Source organism: Giraffa tippelskirchi, chromosome X (assembly GCF_054371585.1).
Source record: "Giraffa tippelskirchi isolate mGirTip1 chromosome X, T2T-mGirTip1v1.2.pri, whole genome shotgun sequence".
NCBI lineage: Eukaryota > Metazoa > Chordata > Mammalia > Artiodactyla > Giraffidae > Giraffa > Giraffa tippelskirchi.
The window spans coordinates 51,363,307-51,383,787 of NC_137289.1; the positions used below are offsets into that span (position 1 = coordinate 51,363,307).

The following is a 20,481-nucleotide window of genomic DNA, read 5'->3' on the forward strand; positions in this document are numbered from 1 at the left end:
GTACATTTTATTTTTCTTTCTGTATTTTATGTTTTTTTATATGGGCTTATATTGCTTTTATAACTAGAAAAAAAGCACAATTTAAAAAGATACGAAAAATATTGAACTAAGACATAAAAGAATCATATCACTCTATTGAATTGTCTAGCATTAGAGCAGTATAAATGTAACATACACAGAATTTGTCCTAGGCTAAATTACATGTTTTTCAAATTGGCCCTAGATGCCCCTCTACCCTCTCTCTGTCTTTTCTCTAGCCTTCCCCCTTCCCAGTCTGGTCTGCCTTTCACATATTAGATGCACGCTACGTCTCTTATATATGAATCATTTCCTCTTACAGGGAAACACGTTTACTCCAAGGTGTAGGTGACTGGGTTACATTTCCTGAAGAAGATGGGAATGAGTATGTGTTTTAAGAGTAGAGCTTTGGGGACTTCCCTGGCGGTCCACTGGTTAAGACTCTTGTCTTCCAGTGCAGGGGACACAGGTTCAATTCCTGGTCAGGGAATTAAGAATTGACATAATACAGGGTGCAGCCACAAATTTTTTAAAAGAGTAGAATTCTGGAAGAATTCTCTGTTAATAACCCAGTTGTTGGACTGGAGCCACTTTTTCTAGTTACAAAATTTAATCAAATTTATGCTACTTTTTAAGATTAACTTTGGGAATATCTATCTAATAAAATTTTGATTTAAGTATAAACAAATACTTTTTGAAAGGGGAAAAAAGGACTAGGGAGCCTGTGGGGAAATAGAGGAGACGTTTTAATGACAGTGCTTCAATGATTCTCACAGATGCATTTCAAATCCATCGTGGGATTGGATAGAAGCAAATAAAATGATTCTATGGGTTTTATTTTTTAGTAATATTGTAATATATATATAATTTTTGCTGATTAATAAATTTTAGAGTTAAAGTTATCTTTTTGTTTACTCAAGAAATAAGGTTCCAGGATAAGTACTGTCGACCTCTATAATTTGGTGGCTTACCACATTAATACTGATTACTGTTTTCATATCCATATCTGGTCTAGTTCTATCATTGTTTTATCTGTAACGTTTAAGATTATACATTTTAGACACCTAGACTAGAACATTTCTAACACATTTCATATTCAATTCTTTCTTTCAGTTCTTTCAATTTTAGGGTATACCTTTTAATGTAAGAGTATAGAGCTAGAATATAGCCTTTCTAATATAAGAAAGAGTATAGAGCTAGAATATAGACAGTCATATTTTTGTTTTCTTCCATTCAGGAAGATTCCTGACCAGACATGGGTACAGTGTGATGAGTGTCTGAAGTGGAGGAGGCTTCCTGGCATGGTTGATCCATCCACATTACCTGCAAGATGGTTTTGCTACTATAATTCCAACCCAAAGTGCAGGTGAGGTTAAGACTCAGTATTATGCCAGAGATAAGTCCTGATTTGTCTCTGTTCTAAATCACTTTTCATCTTAAGTCCACACTCTTCAGCCTGGCATTCAAGCCCTGTGCTAACTGGTCTTTACCTATTCATCGTATGTTAACACAGGCCTTCTGCTTTAGCAGGCCTGTGGCTTCACTCTTCCCCACACATGCTGCATGTATTCCCTTCTCCATGACTTGATACTGTCATTCCACTTGCTTAGAGTTACTTTCTGTATTCCATCTGATCATATCGTCTGGGAAGCAGAAATATTTTGTGTGATACTTCTCCTGTTGACAGTAGTTTACAGTGATTTTACTCTGGCTGTCTGTAGTATTTAATTCTTCACATTTGTTCATGTACTGTTTGAATTTGGGGGGTGTTTTTCATATGTATACATTTGAGCTCTTCAAGAGACTGTAAACTATTTGAGAACAAGGGATTTATATTTCAGGTTGAATTGACAATTTTCTTCATATGCTTCCTATACTTGAATCTGTTGAAGTACCTATTGTACAGTCAATTTAGATTGTTTACATGTCTGTCTTTCTAATATTCCATTGCTCAGATGGTAAAGAATCCGCCTGCAATGCAAGAGACTTGGGTTTGATCCCTGCTTTGGGAGAATCCCCTAGAGAAGGAAATGGCAACCTACTCCAGTATTCTTGCCTGGAGAATTCCATGCACAGAGGAGCCTGGTGGGCTACGGTCCATGGGGTCAAAAAGAATTGGACGTGACTGAGTGATTAACACTTTCACTTTCATATGTTCCTTGAAGCAGCTAACATCTAGATTTGTTGTTGTTCAGTCACTCAGTCGTGTCCAATTCTTTGCGACCCCATGGACTGCAGTATGCCAGGCTTCACTGTCCTTCATCATCTCCCAGAGCTTGTTCAAACTCATGTCCATTGAGTCGGTGATGCCATCCAACTGTCTCGTCCTCTGATGTCCCCTTTTCCTCCTGCCTTCTATCTTTCCCAGCATCGGGGTCTTTTTCCAGTGAGTCGCTTCCTCACATCAGGTGACCAAGTATTGGAGCCTCAGCTTCAGCATCAGTCCTTCCAATGAATATTCAGGGTTGATCTCCTTTAGGATGGACTGGTTGGATCTCCTTGCAGTCCAAGGGACTCTCAAGAGTTTTCTCCAACACCACAGTTCAAAAGCATCAGTTCTTTGGCTCTCAGACTTCTTTATTGTCCAAACTCTCACATCATGGACATCATTTCAGTTTAACAAATATTTTTATATGACTCAGTAACATAGGTTCATAATAATAATTCAGTTTGTTTCAATTCACTTGTGACTTTCTTAACTTTTTTCTGCGATATAAATGCTAATAGAGAAAAAGGTACTAAACCAGAGTATGCTTTTTAAGGGAAAAAAACGTTTAAAATGGGGGAAATAAAAAACAATGAAGTCCAGTTCTGTAATAAGCAAGGATTCCCCCATAGACTAAAGATGTGCCTAAGTACCTCTTAGGGCAGTATGATTAAGATGTGAGACTGCGTGCTTAGAAGTCTCGTTTTCAAATTCTGTATATGCTGTCAGTTTATATTTAGTCCAGGAGATATAACCTTCCAGGACACTTGGCCCCCTAATAAAATGGATATAACATAGGATTTCCAGTTATTATTAGTTTCTGTTTCCTTCTTTCTAGGATTGCCTTTGTCCACTGAATACATTTTCTAGTACTTCTTTCAGCTTGTACTCCTAAAATTCTCTTCTTCATGCTTTACATGTAGCAAACATCTTTTCATTTGTAAAATCCTCTTTTTCTCTTCTTTGCTAGCCTCTGTTCTATCTCTCTTACAATGTCAGCTCCTCATCCCTTCGTGCTGCTCTCTATCATAGCCTCTGATTTTTCTCTTCATGGATCATCACATAGTCTATGGATGCTCCTGCTTAGCCTGTACCTTGGGGATTGCTTTCTGAGTACATGAGAGGCAGGAGACCTAGGTTCTAGTCTCAGTGATATTCTCTTTCTATAGAAGTCCAAGCAAGTCTCTCTTATACTTGAATTTCACTGTGTAAAAATAGAGATTATGCTTCACGCTCTCTACCATCATATGAATTTTATAGCTGTCAAGTACTTTGAGTATCTTGGGAGAACGGTGCTATATGCACCAAAAATGATGATATGGTATGCATTGAAAAAAAGAATTCCTACCTGGTAACCTGCCCACACATTTTGTAATGTGCGTGGGATCTGAACTCTCGAATATTAGATGGTGGTTAATCTGCCGTGTCATACTTGTGAGGAAAATGAAGGGTGAAAGTCAAGGGCACATTTTCTTTCCAAAAGATAACTTCTTCTATGTATTGCAGCAGGTGCTCTGTTCCAGAGGAACAAGAACTCATTGATGAAGACCTGTACTTGAACAGAGCTAAGAAACAGTTGAGTATACCTTACCCGAGGTGGTGGTCTGTATCCTTTGATAGAGGAGCCTGACCCTTCCTAATGGGATGGGAATTTTGAGAAGAGAGATGATTTTTTGAATGATTTTCCTATTCACCTCTCTGCTCTTACAGTTTTTTATTCTTTCTAATCATCTCCTGAATGTCTCAACTAGAGATTGGCTCCAGTTTCTCTCCCTCTCCCCCACCCTACCCCTCTTTTGATAGGGCATTTGAAATCTCTCTTCAGTAGCACAGTCCAGGAAGGAACTCTTAACTACTCGACAAGGCTCACACTGTTTCTAGTTTAGAAGGAATGTTATAACCTAAATCTACAGCTCATGAGTGAACTAAATAGCACTTTTATATTCTCCTAGAGATCAAACTGTTGAGAAGAAGAAGGTACCAACAGAAAATGAGAGCCACCAGGTGAGAGATGGTCCACCCTCTTCCTTTCCTCACACAGGATTTCCCCCAACAGAGGACATAGGTTGAAGAAAGCAGCACTCTTGAAAGCTACATAGAAATAACAAGCCATTTGTTCTGGTGGTCTTTTTTTTTTTTTTTTGACTGGATCTTTTGATTTTGCTTTGATCTGCTGTTACTGATGTTCAGATCACCAAAAATAGAAGAGGCAAATCATTTATTGCCCAGATTTGGATTCAGTACTGATTATGGGTAATGTGAATGTCACATTCAGCGTCACAGAGAATTCAGGGTTATGTTGCATCCTCATACAGGCTGCTCCTGTTGAGTGTCTGGTTTTCCTCAGTCTCCTTCCTTCCAGGATTCACGGGTGACTCCTTTCTGCTTTCCTCTTGGGAAGAAGGGGTGGTTCTTTGTGTCCTTTCCCCACTCCCTGCTTTCAGGCTGGCTGGCTTTATAAAGACTCTGCTGTTTTGAATTTTCAGGAGCACTGTCTCTCGGACATGGTTGCCCAGCTCCGGACGCTGAAGGGTGCAATAAGGTTGGCCGTCCTTTCAGGGACACTCCTTTCCTGACAGCCACCATAGCACCCATTTATCTCCCCCACCCAACCTTGCCTTTCTGCATGATTTTCCTCTTGACCCTCTTTCCCAGAGATACCTGCTAGCAGCATGTTAGATTCACCTTCCACTCACTCAGTCAGGGTAGGTCAGGCTGGTGAGGATAGAGGCAATTAAATACTAATTCTTCTTCTGACGCTCTACCAAGACCCAGGTGTATTAATAAACATGTTGCAAACCCTCCTATCTTGGCTTTATAGTCTGACCTAGAGATTGGGAAATTTCCTGGGACTGCCCTGTCCTCATTCAGTTTACCTCCCCTTTATACTCCTTCACCTTCATCATTCATGCTATCTTCATAAGCTGGCTCTCCCAGAAGATCCCAGATGCATGTTTCTGTGTGTGCAGTATATGTTAGTCTCTCGCATGCATTTCTCCAAGACCAGCACAGACATTTGCTGCAGTACTTATTCCCTCCATTCCTTCCCTCATCACAGATCTCAGAGGAGTGAAAACCCAGTCTTACACTGGGTCAAAAGAGAGAATAAGAAAGTGATTCAGGGGCCTGGGTTTGTGTTGTGGATGGGATGATTCCAGGAGCCAATAAGTGAGTTGGGGAGGTCTGTTGGTATCCAGCTGATAAGGTTATAACTGAACGTGCCTGGGGTCAGTGTTCTAGTGTACATCACTGCGCGCTGTTTGTTTTGTGTAGGAAACAGTTTCTTTTTATTTGGCCAAGTATTTTTTCCTAGCATCAGAAGGATTGACTCATCCTTTGGTATTTGGTTTGAAATTAGGATTTTTATGAATTCTTTCTTTCTTTGCTAGGTATTCACTAATCCGCTGAAGGTCCCTTCTATTCAAGATATGGATGACTTGAATAATAAGACAACTGGGTATGAGGGAGTTGATAGCCCCAACCAGCTTTCATCTGTTGGAGAAGAAAGCAGAACAACTTCTCTTCAACTTAAGCCTCTGGATTCCAGCATTTTTCAGTTCTCCAGGTGTGTAAAAAAATATAGACTCTCTTCAGTAATAAGCCTCTGGGTTTGCTTTCCTATAAACTAAATTGGTATGGTTATCGTGTTTGCATTTCTCCTAAAGCCTGGCATGGTATTCAGAAGGAGAAATACTGTTTGGGGATTGATAGACTTGCATGTTGCATGTACCTCCCATTTTTCAACATTGTAACTGTAATGTCAACTCTATCTTTCTATCTTTTTGGTTTTACTTTTTTGAAGTGATCATCTGACTAATGTTCTTTTATGGATTATGTATTCACATTATGTTGGAAATTGTGTGAGTGAAGTAATGGACATGAAAACTCTTTGCAAAGCATATTGTACTATACAAATGTAAGGTAATGTTACCTGGATAAACATTGTTTCTTTCTTTAAGTTTAGGAATATTGAAATCCTGCAGGGCCCCATAGGCCTAACACATGTTGGCCACATATAAAAATAAGTATTAGAAGTTTGTGCCATTAAGTAAGCTTTGTAGTCCATTGTTTCCTAGGGTAAATTTTTCGTGTAAGTTTAGTCTTAGAATTTACTTGTTCATCATCTAGCACAGCAATATTATTTTGTTATTCCCTGGTGGCTTAGACCCGCCACCAGTGGTAAAGAATCCGCCTGCAATATGGGAGACCTGGGTTCGATCCCTGAGTTGGGAAGATCTGGAGACAGACATGGCAACCCACTCCAGTATTCTTGCCTGGAAGATCCCGGTGGACTGAGGAGCCTGGCAGGCTACAGTCCATAGGGTCACAAAGAGTTGGATGTGACTGAGCAACTAAGCACACACAGCAATCTTTATAACAGAAATTTTCTTAAATACCAGGAATATTTGAAGCACTAAAAGGTATGACTAACTGTGTGCTGTTGTGAGACTAGAACTCAGGACTGCTAATTATGACTTGCTTTATCCTTGCTACTGTATTTCTCACTTCTGGCAGGGCCAAGCCATAGGGAAGGTAGAGTTGCTCTCTAGTGGTAGAAACTTCTAGAGTCCACAATAATATGACTGTTATATAGTAGATTGTGAAGTTTTTATGAACCCTTTTCAGTTTGGATATCTTCTTAACATACTGCAGGAAAAAAGCAATGGGATATATAATAGGGGGAAATTACTCCTGCCCCCGCCTCCACCAATGTTACTGATTTCTTTCCCTTGCTTCTTAAGTGGGTCTTTTCAGCTTTCACCCAGACAGACATCTCTTTATGTGTGCAAGTCCCCTAGTCAGTGATTCTTCCACAATTAAGCCCCCTAGATATTGAAAGAACCTCACATCTCCCTGAGCATGAACAGAGTCTCAAGAGGAAGTAGGCTATTAGGAGAAAAAGTAATAGAACTCTAAAGGAAGTAAATGAGAATCTATACAAAAGCATCAAGAATAGTTGAAAGAGAATAGCTATGCAGAAACTCATAGTTGAGTTCAGTCATGTTGAAGGAGCTATTTCTAAGATAGAACCATGCAGCAAGGGATTAAGGAATATAGCCTAGTTGGTCTGAGGGATTTGGTCTAATTCTACTGTTTCATCCACAGTTATCCAACTCCCATTTTAGGTTGGGAGAGGTATAGAGGAAAGCGTTGTGGTTTTGTTAAGCACGTTGTTAGCTCTTTACGTTGATCTCCTTGAGATAATCATGCATCAGAATTGCCACTGGAGTATCAAGATGTCACTGCTCTTGAAAGCTGTCCTTTCCCTGCTGTGACCACCTTTGCTTTCTCTTCAGTGTTTCTATTGATACTGTCCAGTGGATTTTGGTAACCTGAAGGAGATAACAAATGCTAACCTCTGTATGTGTGCAGTATGTGTGCAGATAGCAAGTGCTAACCTCTGTATGAGTGCAGTATGACAGTACATCCATTGGGTGGCATACTTCATCAGTCTTAATTAGGATTTCTGTATGAGTCATTATGGAACTGCTCTATCCAGAGTTGGGTTTTAGCTCTAGAGTTCAGGTAAAATACTTTTGACTATTTATGTGTAATTTTAACTTGAGAATAATATTCCTTCAAGAGATATGTGATAATTGATACTGCTAATGTCATGTTTTCTGTAAGGTCAGTAAATGATGATTCTGTCATTTCAAGCTACACGTATGGGGGATTCAGATTGATAGGAAATAGTCTACCTTCTTATAGAGGAAAATTAGATGCTCGAGAGTCTAATAAAATACGCAAGGTTTTCTTAAAAACTGCGTTAAGGGAATAATAGGTTTAGTCAAGAGTTACAAAGATCTCCCTTGCTATCAAAACCTAAAGCTGATAAGGGTCCTTTGGTCAAGTAGTACAGCTCTTTAATTCTAGATAAAATAAAGCCTACCCTATCCAAGAGTGTTTTAAAATTTTCTAGTGGAGTAGGTTATAAGACCTACAAGGTGTTCCAGAGGTATCATTGGAAACAGCTTTGTGAGTCTTAACAAATCTAGCAAAGAAAGATAGGGGGAAGACCTACAATAAAGAGTAAGTTCAGCTAGGATATAAACAACTATAACTTTTTAGGGCAAGTCAGCTTAAAGGAAATAGTCCCCTTTCTGTTCATTCATTCTACATATATTTGAGTCCTTACTATATGAAAGCAGTATTCTAAGGCAGTGATGGAATCTAAGATGAAGGAGCTTATGGTACTCAAAGTTACATATGTAAGCACCCCTGATACATGGTAAGTTTCATATGAGTGATATAAACTAAGGTCTAAAGTAGCCATAAGCATATAGACAAAGGTGAGAATTACAGCCTGTAATTTATTTAGATATTTAGAGAACCTCTGAGCAAGCTATATTGTGTGGTAAGTTGCTTCAGCTGTGTCTGACTCTTTGCAACCGCATAGACTGTAGCCCACCAGACTCCTTTGTCTGTGGGATTTTCCAGGCAAGGATACTGGAATGGGTTGCCATTTCCTTATCCAGGGGATCTTCCTGACTCAGGGATCAAACCCTTATCTCTTACATCTCCTGCATTGGCAGGCAGGTTATTTACCACTAATGCCACCTCAGTTACTCTGAGTAAGGTATATATCAAAGGCTAATTATTTCATATATTAAAAGGATAGCCAAAAAAAAAAAATCCAAATTACATTGTAATGGTGAAAAGAGAGGAGGAAAGATATCCTAATATATTTAAAGGAATATTTGAAACAACAGATACAAGGTAGAAGTAGAAAAACAATTTTGTAAATGAATAAGATTGATTCAAGGGTCAGTATTGACATTTTAAAATACGATCTTTGAGAACGAGTTCCAGAATGGCAAAATGAGTAGTGTGATGAATTCTTTTACCAACAAGTAACCATTTAACTGGAAAAAATTATTAAACAAAGCAAAGCAATCATTCTTTGTTTCTGGAAATTGTCCTAGGGGCATACAGCAAGTACAGAAACATTCATTCAAGAAAATCTATTAAATCTCAAAAAGTACAGCAAAAGTCAGGCATTTAACCTGCTCTCATCTCCCTCCAAGCTTTGTTTTATGGAAACTACTCAAGAAGCTCTAATTCCGGTGGGTGTGGTCGAGAAATTGGGGGCTCCCTCTCTCCCTAGCTCCTAGTCTAGAGCTATGATTTCACCTGGGAGGTGCAGGCCTCTGACATTTCTTGTATCCTCCAGGTCTGTCTTGCTCTATTCCAAGCAGGCTCAAGAGGACTGAGCCTCTCTTCTCCCATCCAGCTTTCTCTTCCCCCATCCACGGGTAGCAGCACTCACCTAGGGACAGCATGATGACAAGCCTAGACTCCTATTGCTCCAGCCCCAGCTTACTTATAGGGCAGAGGTTCACACCAGAAGGAGCAAGCCAAAAACCATCCCAGCACCCATTTGTAAAGAAAAGGTTTCACTCTTAGAGAGTGGGCCACTGTCCCTGCCGTCAACCCTGCACGGTGGCACAAAGGTTTTGCCTAGGGAGAGGAAGGCCTGACAGATGAAGAACTCCTTAGTACTACCCAAAGGAACTGACTTTGTGTAGAACATATCATGGAGAATTCTACTCCTAGGGGCATTGTCAGACAATGGAAATCTTAGTGGAGAACAATTAAAAACAATTGTATCATAGCTCCATGATACAAGTTACAACAAGTGAGATGACTGTGAAATCATAAGTTTGGTAATAGAAGCAAGCAAAAAGACATCCAAGCACTCCTGGGATCATAGTCAACCCTGGGGGTTAGGAAGGCTGTGTGTAAGCATGAGACTACACTCATTCAGGACACAAGGTGAACTTGCAAGCAGCCCCCAAGCCTCACACAGATCAAACAACAGAGAGCAGTTTCACTGGTACTAGATACTTAAGCACAGCCTCTAATCAAGCACTGACTGAACAAAAAGCTACTCTGGCCCAGGGGCCACTCCTTGGAAGCCAGGCTGAAAAGTAAAATCACAAATATCCCAGTTAGTATGGGAAACTGCACATGCTGAAGGCTGTGCCTCCTCAGAAACAATTGGAGAGGGAAAAATCTAAGCTGCTACTACCTGGCTGAATGGGGGATAGAAACATTAATTCCTTGATCTGTGATAGTAGCCTTCATGCCACACATACATTCAGTAGTACAGGGTAGAACTCTAACTGGCTAAGGGGGCTTAATTATGCTGACTCAGGGTAACTTCTAGATTGTTAGGTAAAAGATAAAAATCAAGAAGAAATCTGAGCAAGAATATTAGAGGCTGTATATTATAGGGGAAACAATTTTCATGGAGTCACTTCAGCCAAGTCACTGGAAAAAAAAATAACCCAATGAACAATAGCAACAACCATTCAGGGAGGTGGAAATTGCTTGCTATACTATATTATCTAGAATATTGATTGTCAACAAAAAAAATATGACACATGCAAAGAAGCAAAATGTGACCTGTACATGAGATGGGAAGGAAGCAGGTAATAGAAACTGCCCCTAAATAGATCCAGATGTGGAATTTAGCAAACAGAGACTTCAAAGCATCTATTATAAACATGTTCAAAGAACTAAAGGAGACCATGTTTCATCAACTGTAGAATACTAGTAAAAGAGACAGAAATTATGTTTAAAAAGAACCAAATGGAAATTCTTGAGGTAAAATGTACAATAACTAATGTGAATATTTCACAAAAGGGACTTAACAGTACATTATAATTGGCAGGAGAATCAGCAAACTTGAACATATACCAATGACAGATTTTATAGATTATGCTTTCTGAAGAACAGAGAGAAAAAAGAATGAAGGAAAATGCCTCAGAGAAATGTAGAACACCATTAAGTGCACCAGCATACACAAATTTGGAGACTATGAAAGAGAGGAGAGGGAGGAAAAGAGGTAGAAAAAATCCTCAAAGAAATAATGGCTGACAACTTTCCAAGTTTGATGAAAAACGTTAATTTACACATTTAAGAAGCTCAAGTAACTCAAAAGAGGATAAATGCAAAGAGATTTACAGCCATGCAGTGAAAATATTGAAAGCCAAAGGCAAAGAGAATTATCTTGAAAGCAGGAAGAGGAAAAATATTTGTCATGTAAAAGAGAACCCCAATAAGATTAACATCTGGCTTCTCATCAAACAGTGGAAACCAGGAGCAGTGGAATGACATATTCATAGTACTTAAATAAACACTTTCAACCAGAAGTCATAAATCCGATAAAACTATTTTTATAAAATGAAGGTAAAATAAGTACATTCTTATATAAATGAAAGCTGATGGAATTTGTTTCTAGAAAAACTGCCATATAAGAAATACTAAAGAGAGTCAGCTTGGAAGCAAGTGGCAGCAAATAGTAATTCAAATTTGCATGAAAAAACAGTACTGGCAATGATAACTTTAATTAATTATAAAAAGATAATCAGTTCAGTTCAGTCCCTCGGTCATGTTTGACTCTTTGCAACCCCATGGACTGCAGCATGCCAGGCCTCCCTGTCCATCACCAACTCCTAGAGTTTACTCAAACTCATGTCCATTGAGTCGATGATGCCATCCAACCATCTCATCCTCTGTTATCCCCTTCTCCTCCCACCTTCAGTCTTTCCCAGCATCAGGGTCTTTTCAGATGAGTCAGTTCTTCGCATCAGGTGGCCAAAGTTTTGGAGTTTCAGCTTCAGCATCAGTCCTTCCAATGAATATTCAGGACTGATTTCCTTTAGGATGAACTGGTTGGATCTTCTTGCAGTCCAAGGGACTCTCAAGAGTCTTCTCCAACACCACAGTTCAAAAGCCTCAATTCTTCGGTGCTCAGCTTTCTTTATAGTTCAACTCTCACATCCAAATACAGTGACATATTTCTTCCTCTTTCTGTTCTTAACTGATTAAAAGAATAATTGCATAAACAATATATATGTATTTGTATATAATTTCATAGATATATATATAATTTTATTGTTGGGATCATCTACAGATATAAAATATTTGCCAATAACGTAAAAGAAGCATAAAAGAAGTGGGTGGGAGCAAAGCTGTATTGGAGTAAGGAAATAATACCAGATGGTAACTCACATCCATAGTAAGAAATTAAAATTTAAAATGGAAAGATAAGATTAATTTAACAAACTATAAATATGTCCTTGCTCTACTTTCTTCTCTTAGCTTCCTCAAAAGACATAACATTACATAAAGTAATAATTATAGTAATGTATTGTTAGATTTGTAAATATTAAACTAGAAAATACCCACATAACATGAAAAGAGGAACAGTAAAGGAAGAAGGAAACCATGACACATATAGAGAGCAGAAAACCAAATAATGGACGTCAATTCAATAATAACATTAAATGTGATAAGATTAAACAATCCAATCAAAAGCTGGCGATTATCCAATTGGAGTTGTTCACATATACAAATATAATGTCTATATATTTTATGTTCAGAGATACAAATAGGTTGAAAGTTAAAAGATGAACTGAGACATACCGTATAAACAGCAACTATAGAGAACAAGAGTGGCTATACTAATATCAGACAAACTAATAGACTTTAAACAGAAAATGTTACCAGATATAAAGAGGGACATTTCATATTGATAAAGTCCATTAGGAAGATACAAAAATTATGCCCATATAAGGACCTAACAACAGAGCCCCCAAAATGCATGAAGGAAAAGTAGACAGAATTGAAGGGAGACATAGGCAGTGTAACAATAACAGTTGGAAACTTCAGTATCCCACTTTCAATAGTGGGTAAAAGATCAAAATAGAAGGGTTGAAGAATGATATAAGCCAACTGGACCTGACAGATACATGCAGAACAATTCACCCCCAAACAGCATAGTAAATACTATTCTCAAGTGCCCATGGAATATTCTCCAGAATAGACCAGATGTTAAACCATAAAGCAAGCCTCAACAAATTCAAAAGGGTTGACATCATACAAAGGATATTCTCCAACCATAGCAATTAAATTAGAAATCAGCAACAGAAGGAAATTTGGGAAATTGACAAATATGTAGAAATTAAATACCATGCTCCAAAATTTAAAAAATGAGTAAAAGAAGTCACAAGGAAAATTAGAAAATATCTTAAGATGAAAATAAAAATAAAATATACAAAAAATTACAACTTGAAGCTGAAGAGGTATTCAGAGGGGAAATTATATTTGTAAATGCTTATATTAAAATTGAAGAAGTATCTCAAATTGTTAACCTAAACTTCCACCTTAAGAAACTAAAAAAATGAGAGCAAGCTAACCCCAAATCAAGCAGAAAGAAGGAAATATCAGAATGACAATGAAATGGAGAATAGAAAAACAATAGAAAAAAATCAGTGAAACCAAAGGTTGGCTCTTTGAAAGGAACAGCAAAAATTAAGAAAAAAACATTTAATAAACCAATTCCATTTATAGTTCAGTTTAGTCACTCAGTCATGTCCAACTCTTTGCGACCCCATGGACTACAGCATGCCAGGCTTCCCTGTCCATCACTAACTCCCAGAACTTGCTCAAACTCATGTCCATCGAGTCGGTGATACCATCCAACCATCTCATCCTCTGTCGTTCCTTCTCCTCCTGCTTTCAATCTCTCCCAGCAGGAGGAGAAGATTGATACTAGCTTCGTTTATAGTAGCTTCAAAAATAGAGGATTAACAAATTTAACAGAAGTACAAGCTAGACTTGTATACTGAAAACTACAAAATATTGTTAAATGAGAATTCAGTTCAGTTCAGTTTAGTCTCTCAGTCATGTCTGACTCTTTGCTACCCCATGGACTGCAGCACGCCAGGCCTCCCTGTCCATCACCAACTCCCGGAGTTTACCCAAACTTGTGTCCATTGAGTCGGTGATGCCATCCAACCATCTCATCCTCTGTCGTCCCCTTCTCCTCCCGCCTTCAATCTTTCCCAGCATCAGGGTCTTTTCCAATGAGTCAGTTCGTTACATCAGGTGGCCAAAGTATTGGAGTTTCAGTTTCAACATCAGTCCTTCCAGTGAACACTCAGGACTGATCTCCTTTAGGATGGACTAGTTTGATCTCCTTACAGTCCAAGGGACTCTCGAGTCTTCTCCAACACCATGGTTCAAAAGCATCAATTCTTCGGTGCTCAGCTTTTTTTATAGTCCAACTCTCACATCCATACATGACTACTGGAAAAACCGTAACCTTGACTAGATGGACCTTTGTTGGCAAAGTAACGTCTCTGCTTTTTAATATGCTGTCTAGGTTGGTCATAACTTTCCTTCCAAGGAGTAAGCGTCTTTTACATGAGAATAAGAAAGCCTAAAATGAAAACAAATTTCATATTTGTGAGTCAGCAGATTTAATGTTGTTAAGATAGCAGTACTCCCCAAACTGAGCTACAGATTCAGTGCAGTCCCTATCAAAATATCAGCTGGCTTCTCTGCAGGTAGCCAATGGAGAAATATGACATAAAGAAAAAAAAAATGAGAAGAAACTATGTAATTGGAAAATAATTCCTGGTATGTAAACCCTGAATTAATCTTTACTAAACCAGTAAATTCAGATCTAGAATAAGAGTTGATTCCTAGTGGGAAGAATCAGAAGTATTTACAGAGCCAATAAGTAAAACCCATTCACTGTCTCTCATTAACATAGTTCCTTTTGGATTGCCTCTTATTTGCAAAGTTTTGTTCCCTCATCCCCATGTAGCACAGTTAGTTAAGCTACCTTCTGTTAAGGAGTTTATACTTTAGTGGGAAACCTGCAACACACATACACAGTAGAAAGCAATATATATTTATTGTATTGTATTATATTTATTATACTGAGAGTGCTAAAGTGCTATGGGAATTCAAAAGTTGCATTTGAACTGTCTTGTGTTGAGAAGTGTGTTCCAATCAAAAGAAGCAGTCTGAGAAATCTTGGGGCATTCTGTTTGGCTGGTGTCTTTGAAGGGAAGTAGTGAGAGAGAAAGCTAGGGCCAAATTAAGTCCCAGTTCTGGCACTTACTAGCTACATGACTTTCAGAAAGTTATTTAACCTCTCTAGGCCTGAGCATTGTCTTTTTAAAATGAAGATAAAAGTATGTCCTCATACACATTGACTTACCAAACTGGCACAGCATAAGTGCTCAGTAAATGTTCCCTGTGATTTGGAATGGAAAAGCTTGAATACCAAGCTAAGACATTTGAACTTTTATGTTGTGGGGAATAATACCTAAAGATTGCAGTTAGGGAGGTGACATGATTAGAGCAATGCCTTTGGAAGATTAACTTGGCAGTGGGTGATCTGGAGGTGTGACAAGGGGAGACTGGAGAAAGCCATTGCGATAGCCCAGGAGAGGTAATGAGAGCTTGAACTTGAGTATTGATAGTGGTAGAACCATATAAAATTACTGAGAGTTTGTTGGTGTTGTAACACAAATAGGAAACTTAGGAGAGGGAGCAGGTTTGAAGGTGAAAGTGAGAGGTCAGTTTTATACATACTGAGTGAGATACCAGTGGGACCTCCAGGGAAAAAAAGTGTGTAACAGGCAGTTAGAAATTCAGTACTGGAGATTCTGGGCTGGGAACACCACTTGGAAGTTATCTTCCAGAAGTTAGAGCCAAAAGATTGTATGAGATTACCAAAGAAAAGAAGTGTAGGGAGAAAGGAGGATAACTAAAGACAGAACTTTTAGAAGTGGGCAAATGAAAAGAATAATTTGACGTTAATTGCCTCTTGTAAAACTTTGTGGTTGCTATCTGGTATCATATATGCTTCCTTCATACCTGCAAGCTTCTTGTTCTACTGTCATCCTCAGTACTGCAGCTAAATGGACCATCTACAATGGCCCTACGCATGTTTAAAGATGAATGCATTTGTTCTTACATAGTCCCGAAGGCCTTTTGTTTTCCCCTTAAGGCTGATACAACAAGATCTTATTAACATGACTGTAGCCCGCCAGGCTCTTATGTCGATGGAATTCTCCAGTCAAGAATATTGAAGTGTGTAGCCATTCCTTTCTCCAGGGGATCTTCCCAACCAGGGATTGAACCTGGGTCTCCTGCACTGCAGGTGGATTCTTTACCATCTGAGCCACCAGGGAAGCCCTATTGAGATGACAGACCAGTTTTATTTCTAGGCGAACACAAGTTTTGAAGAACATTCAGGGCATTCTAAGAAGCTAAGGTTTGAGATGTTTTACAGATGTTCTCTGAAATTGGCAGAGAAACACGGGCAGCCTTGAGCTATGGTGGCCAATAACATGCCTGGCTCTTTCTCATTGAAAACTTGAAAGTTAATTTTTACCTTGAAATTTCTTGGTTTTCTGGAGAAAAAGAAGAATAGTTATAAGGATAAAAATTGGGGTCCCATCCTCCTGCTTGATATAAATTGCCTATGGATTTTGGTGGCATCTGTTGTTGTTGTTGTTGTTGTTATTAGTTCCTTCAACCATTATTGTATATAGCAGCCAGAAATGGAAGGTGATTTGAGTCACTGTCCTAAACTTCCGTGAAGAATTGAGGGAGTGCCTGTTTGCCCGAACAGAGGGGAATTCTTTAGCCCTAAGTGGGGAGTGACTTGAACTAGCTGATTCGGTTTCTTTGTTTCTGACTAGGGCCCTGTATTTTAATCAACTTTTACAAGTGGATGATGGGCAATAGCCACAATCCAGTTAGCTGGCAAAGGCACTGTGTGGTGTCCCATTGCAATATAAAAATGTGCATAAGTCTTTGATACTGGAAGGTTTTTGTGACACTTTAAAATTAACGAGCTGGCTCGGTCTCCTCCACTGACTCCACTAGGCTTTTTATGACCTTTTTTCTATTCTCTTGTTAGGGGATTTTGCATGTGTGCTTTTTTGTTTTTCTTCCTTCACTTGCCTTTCGGAAACTTCTAAGTCAGACTGGTTTCAATCCTATTTTCAGAAATCTTACCAAGGTCAGCCTAGTCCTGCTGTATCCAGATGCTGACTTTCTTCATACTTCTCAATTTCCGCACTCTCTTAAGACACATCACTATCTCAGCAAATTACATGAGTGAAGGGGTTGGGGTATGGGGGTAAAAATGTATTCCTAACATGAAATGATCTGTGAATAACAGCTAGAGTTGGTTATAATATGGGAAATTTGAAGATGGATAAGAATACCTGTCTTCATAGGATAGGATATATCACATCCTCCATAGAATAAGAATATACTTAGCTTGTATTGTGACAGCTTAAAATTGAATTTCCTCTTCTTCTTGCAGTAAGTACAAATGGATCCTAGGTGAGGAACCTGTGGAGAAACGAAGAAGGCTCCGGAATGAGCTGACAATACCTCCTCTAGATTATTCCATGCCTGGCCCTTACAAGAAGGTGGAGGCAGCAGTTGCCTACCCAGAAGGGGAGAACAGCCATGAGAAGTCTAGTTCTGAGAGAAGCACACCACCATACCTTTCCCCAGAATACCCAGAAGCAATCAAGAGTACCAGTCAGAGTAGGGAGGTCTCAGTTCTGTATTCAGGAGCCCAGGACCAACACCAGGGTTCCTTGCTCCCTGAAGAGTTAGAAGATCAAATGCCACGATTGGTGGCAGAAGAGTCTAACAGAGGCAACACACATGTAAACAAGGAAGAAGTGAGCAAGGGACCTTTTGTAGCTGTTGTTGGTGTTGCAAAAGGTATTAGAGATTCAGGAGCTCCCATTCAGCTGATCCCTTTTAACAGAGAGGAGCTTGCTGAGAGAAGAAAAGCAGCTGAATCCTCGACTCCGGTGCCTTATTCTTCTGTGGCCTCTGCTCCAACTCCTGCTGCAGCTGTTGCAGAGAAAGGAAGAGGCCGTGAGGAGAGTGGCGGTCGTAATATACCAAAGATGAAGAACCAAAGAGAGCTAGAAGAACTGAAGAGAACCACAGAAAAATTGGAACGTGTTTTGGCCGAAAGGAATATGTTCCAGCAAAAGGTTAGGGTAACATCTTGCCACTGGGAATGAGAGGCCATTGTAACCAAGGGACCAGAGAGATGGAACTGATGATCTCATGTTTAAACACAATAAGCCATTGAATGATTCTGTGGTACATCTCAGATCAAGTGAACCCTAATGGGCTTCCCTCCCATATTTGGGATTTGAAAAGGTCCATAAACAGAAGAATACATTTAGGGGAATCACAGGGTCAATACATTCAGGAAAACGGGGTACTCTCTTTAGCTTTCAGTGAAATGTGGAGTCACTGAATTTCTGTTTCTTGGACTACAGGTGGAGGAGCTGGAACAGGAGAGGAATCATTGGCATTCCAAATTCAAGAAAGCCCAACATGAATTGGTGACCTATAGTACCCAGGAGACGGAAGGCTTGTATTGGAGCAAGAAACACATGGGCTATCGCCAAGCTGAATTCCAGATTCTGAAAGCTGAGCTGGAAAGAACCAAAGAGGAGAAGCAGGAACTAAAAGAGAAACTGAAGGAGACAGAGACACACCTGGAAGTGCTGCAGAAGGCTCAGGTCTCCTACCGGACCCCAGAGGGAGATGACCTAGAAAGGTTAATTACTAGGGTTTAGTTAAAAGCTTGTGAGTGCTAATGGGAAGCCTCCCTTAGGACCCCTGGTTACTGATCATTGATAAGAGAAGAAGCCTTAATTAATTCCTAGGCCACCAAGGATTGAGCAGTCACTTAGAGAGCTGCAGCCAATCTCCCGGTGCTTGGTGGCATTGTGCTTTCTTCTTTCTAGCTAATGGAAACGTAATTGTTGAGTAATGTAGGCCCATTTTGAAGGAGCTTCATTTTGTTCTGTTGGCTAATGAACTCATGTCATCTCTTCTGTCCCTCACTCCATCATACAGGGCTTTGACAAAGCTAACGCGGCTGCGTATCCACGTCAGCTATCTCCTTACTTCTGTCCTCCCTCACTTGGAGCTTCGCGAGATCGGGTTTGACTCAGAACAAGTGGATGGGATCCTGTATACAGTGCTGGAGGCAAATCACATACTGGATTGAGCACCAGATACTTTATATCCCCTTCTCTACCCTCTCCTTTCCTCCCTCCCTCTCACACACTTCTCTCCCTCCCTCCCTCGCTCTCTCTCTCTCTCTCTCTCTCTCTCTCTCTCTCTCTCATCCTTATGCCTTACAAGGAGAATCTTTGAGTAATCCTGGCCTTAATCAGTCTGCTTTTTACACAGTCTTGGTGTAGAAAAAGAGGCTTAATAGACTTCAGGAGTTCCAGGAACAGAAAAGCAGTCGTCACCAAACCAGGTGACTGGAAAGCTTTAACTTTAATGACTCAGATACTTGGCCTATTTCATATCCTTTCTGATATGATTTGTATTCATTTAACTTAAATCAGTCAGCAAATATTGGGTCCAATGTACCAGGTATTTGGGGATGAGTGAACATGTATAACTCATAGTTTCAGCCTTCAAGGACCTAACATTCTGGTTGGAAACACAAGACCCACACCAAGTTAACTGACTTGTACAAATGAGTGGAACAAACATGATAGAGGAGTTCTGGAGAAGGAAGGGCAAGGAAGGCATCATATCGGAAATGGCACCTTAGCTAAGGTTTGTTTAAAGAATGGGCATGACAGCACTGTTAGCAATGGTTGTTCTTTACATGGTACGACTATGGTTGACATTTTTTTCTTCTTCCTGTCTTCCTACCTTTTTCAAATTTTCTGTTATAAACCTGTTATTCTTCTTAAGTTGGAAAAAATAAATCATTTTTTAAATGAATAGGCTTGGGTTTAGATATCAAGTGAGAGAGACTGTGTGAAAATATAAGGTAATTTTTATACTTATAATTTATGTTGTATTTAGCATTACCTCTGGAAGAATAACATTAAAGAAAGCACGGAAAAAGCTGGAATGTAAAAAATGTGTCTGGTAGGAGTGATGGGTTAATATAAAGGGAAATAAGGTTAAATCCCTTGTGGCTCAGCTGGTAAAGAATCCATCTGCAATGCAGGAGACCTGGGTTCAACCCCTGGGTTGGACGGATGCCCTGGAGAAGGAAAAGGCTACCCACTCCAGTATTCTGGCCTGGAGAATTCCACAGACTGTATAGTCCATGGGGTTGCAAAGAGTTGGACACGACTGAGCAACTTTCAAGGTTAAATTATGACCCATCTACCCACCCTCCTCTGTGGCATTTGCATTTTAATAAGGAATTCTTGAAAAAAAATCTTTAAGGCTCAAATTGTTAAAACGAGTATCACCACAACTGTGGGCTCTAAGGTAGTGGGGAGGTATTTTAGAGCAGTGACTTCTATTTGATAGCCCTCAGAATACACCTCCTACCTAGTCTTCAGGCTAGTGCTGAGTGAAGGATAGATCTCATATTATCAGAAATAGTGAAACTCATACTCCTGTAAAAGTAGACATTT

The 20,481-nt window shown here is 39.5% G+C and overlaps 1 protein-coding gene across 7 annotated transcripts in view; it reads left to right on the forward strand.

Annotated features, from left to right (window-relative positions):
• The window catches only part of MORC4 (MORC family CW-type zinc finger 4), a 59,822-nt gene extending 39,991 nt beyond the window's left edge, over nt 1-19,831 (forward strand). For 2 of the 7 annotated variants that reach the window (XM_081565376.1, XM_081565381.1), the window contains 7 exons: nt 1,256-1,384; nt 3,731-3,799; nt 4,177-4,228; nt 5,614-5,789; nt 17,367-18,060; nt 18,355-18,638; nt 18,941-19,831. In XM_081565376.1, coding sequence (XP_081421502.1) covers nt 1,256-1,384; nt 3,731-3,799; nt 4,177-4,228; nt 5,614-5,789; nt 17,367-18,060; nt 18,355-18,638; nt 18,941-19,094 — 1,558 coding nt within the window. In that variant the 3' untranslated portion in view covers nt 19,095-19,831. The remainder of the gene's footprint in view (nt 1-1,255; nt 1,385-3,730; nt 3,800-4,176; nt 4,229-5,613; nt 5,790-17,366; nt 18,061-18,354; nt 18,639-18,940) is intronic. The other 5 variants (XM_081565379.1, XM_081565383.1, XM_081565378.1 and 2 more) reach the window with 3 other exon arrangements.
• The last annotated feature ends 650 nt before the right edge of the window (nt 19,832-20,481 follow it).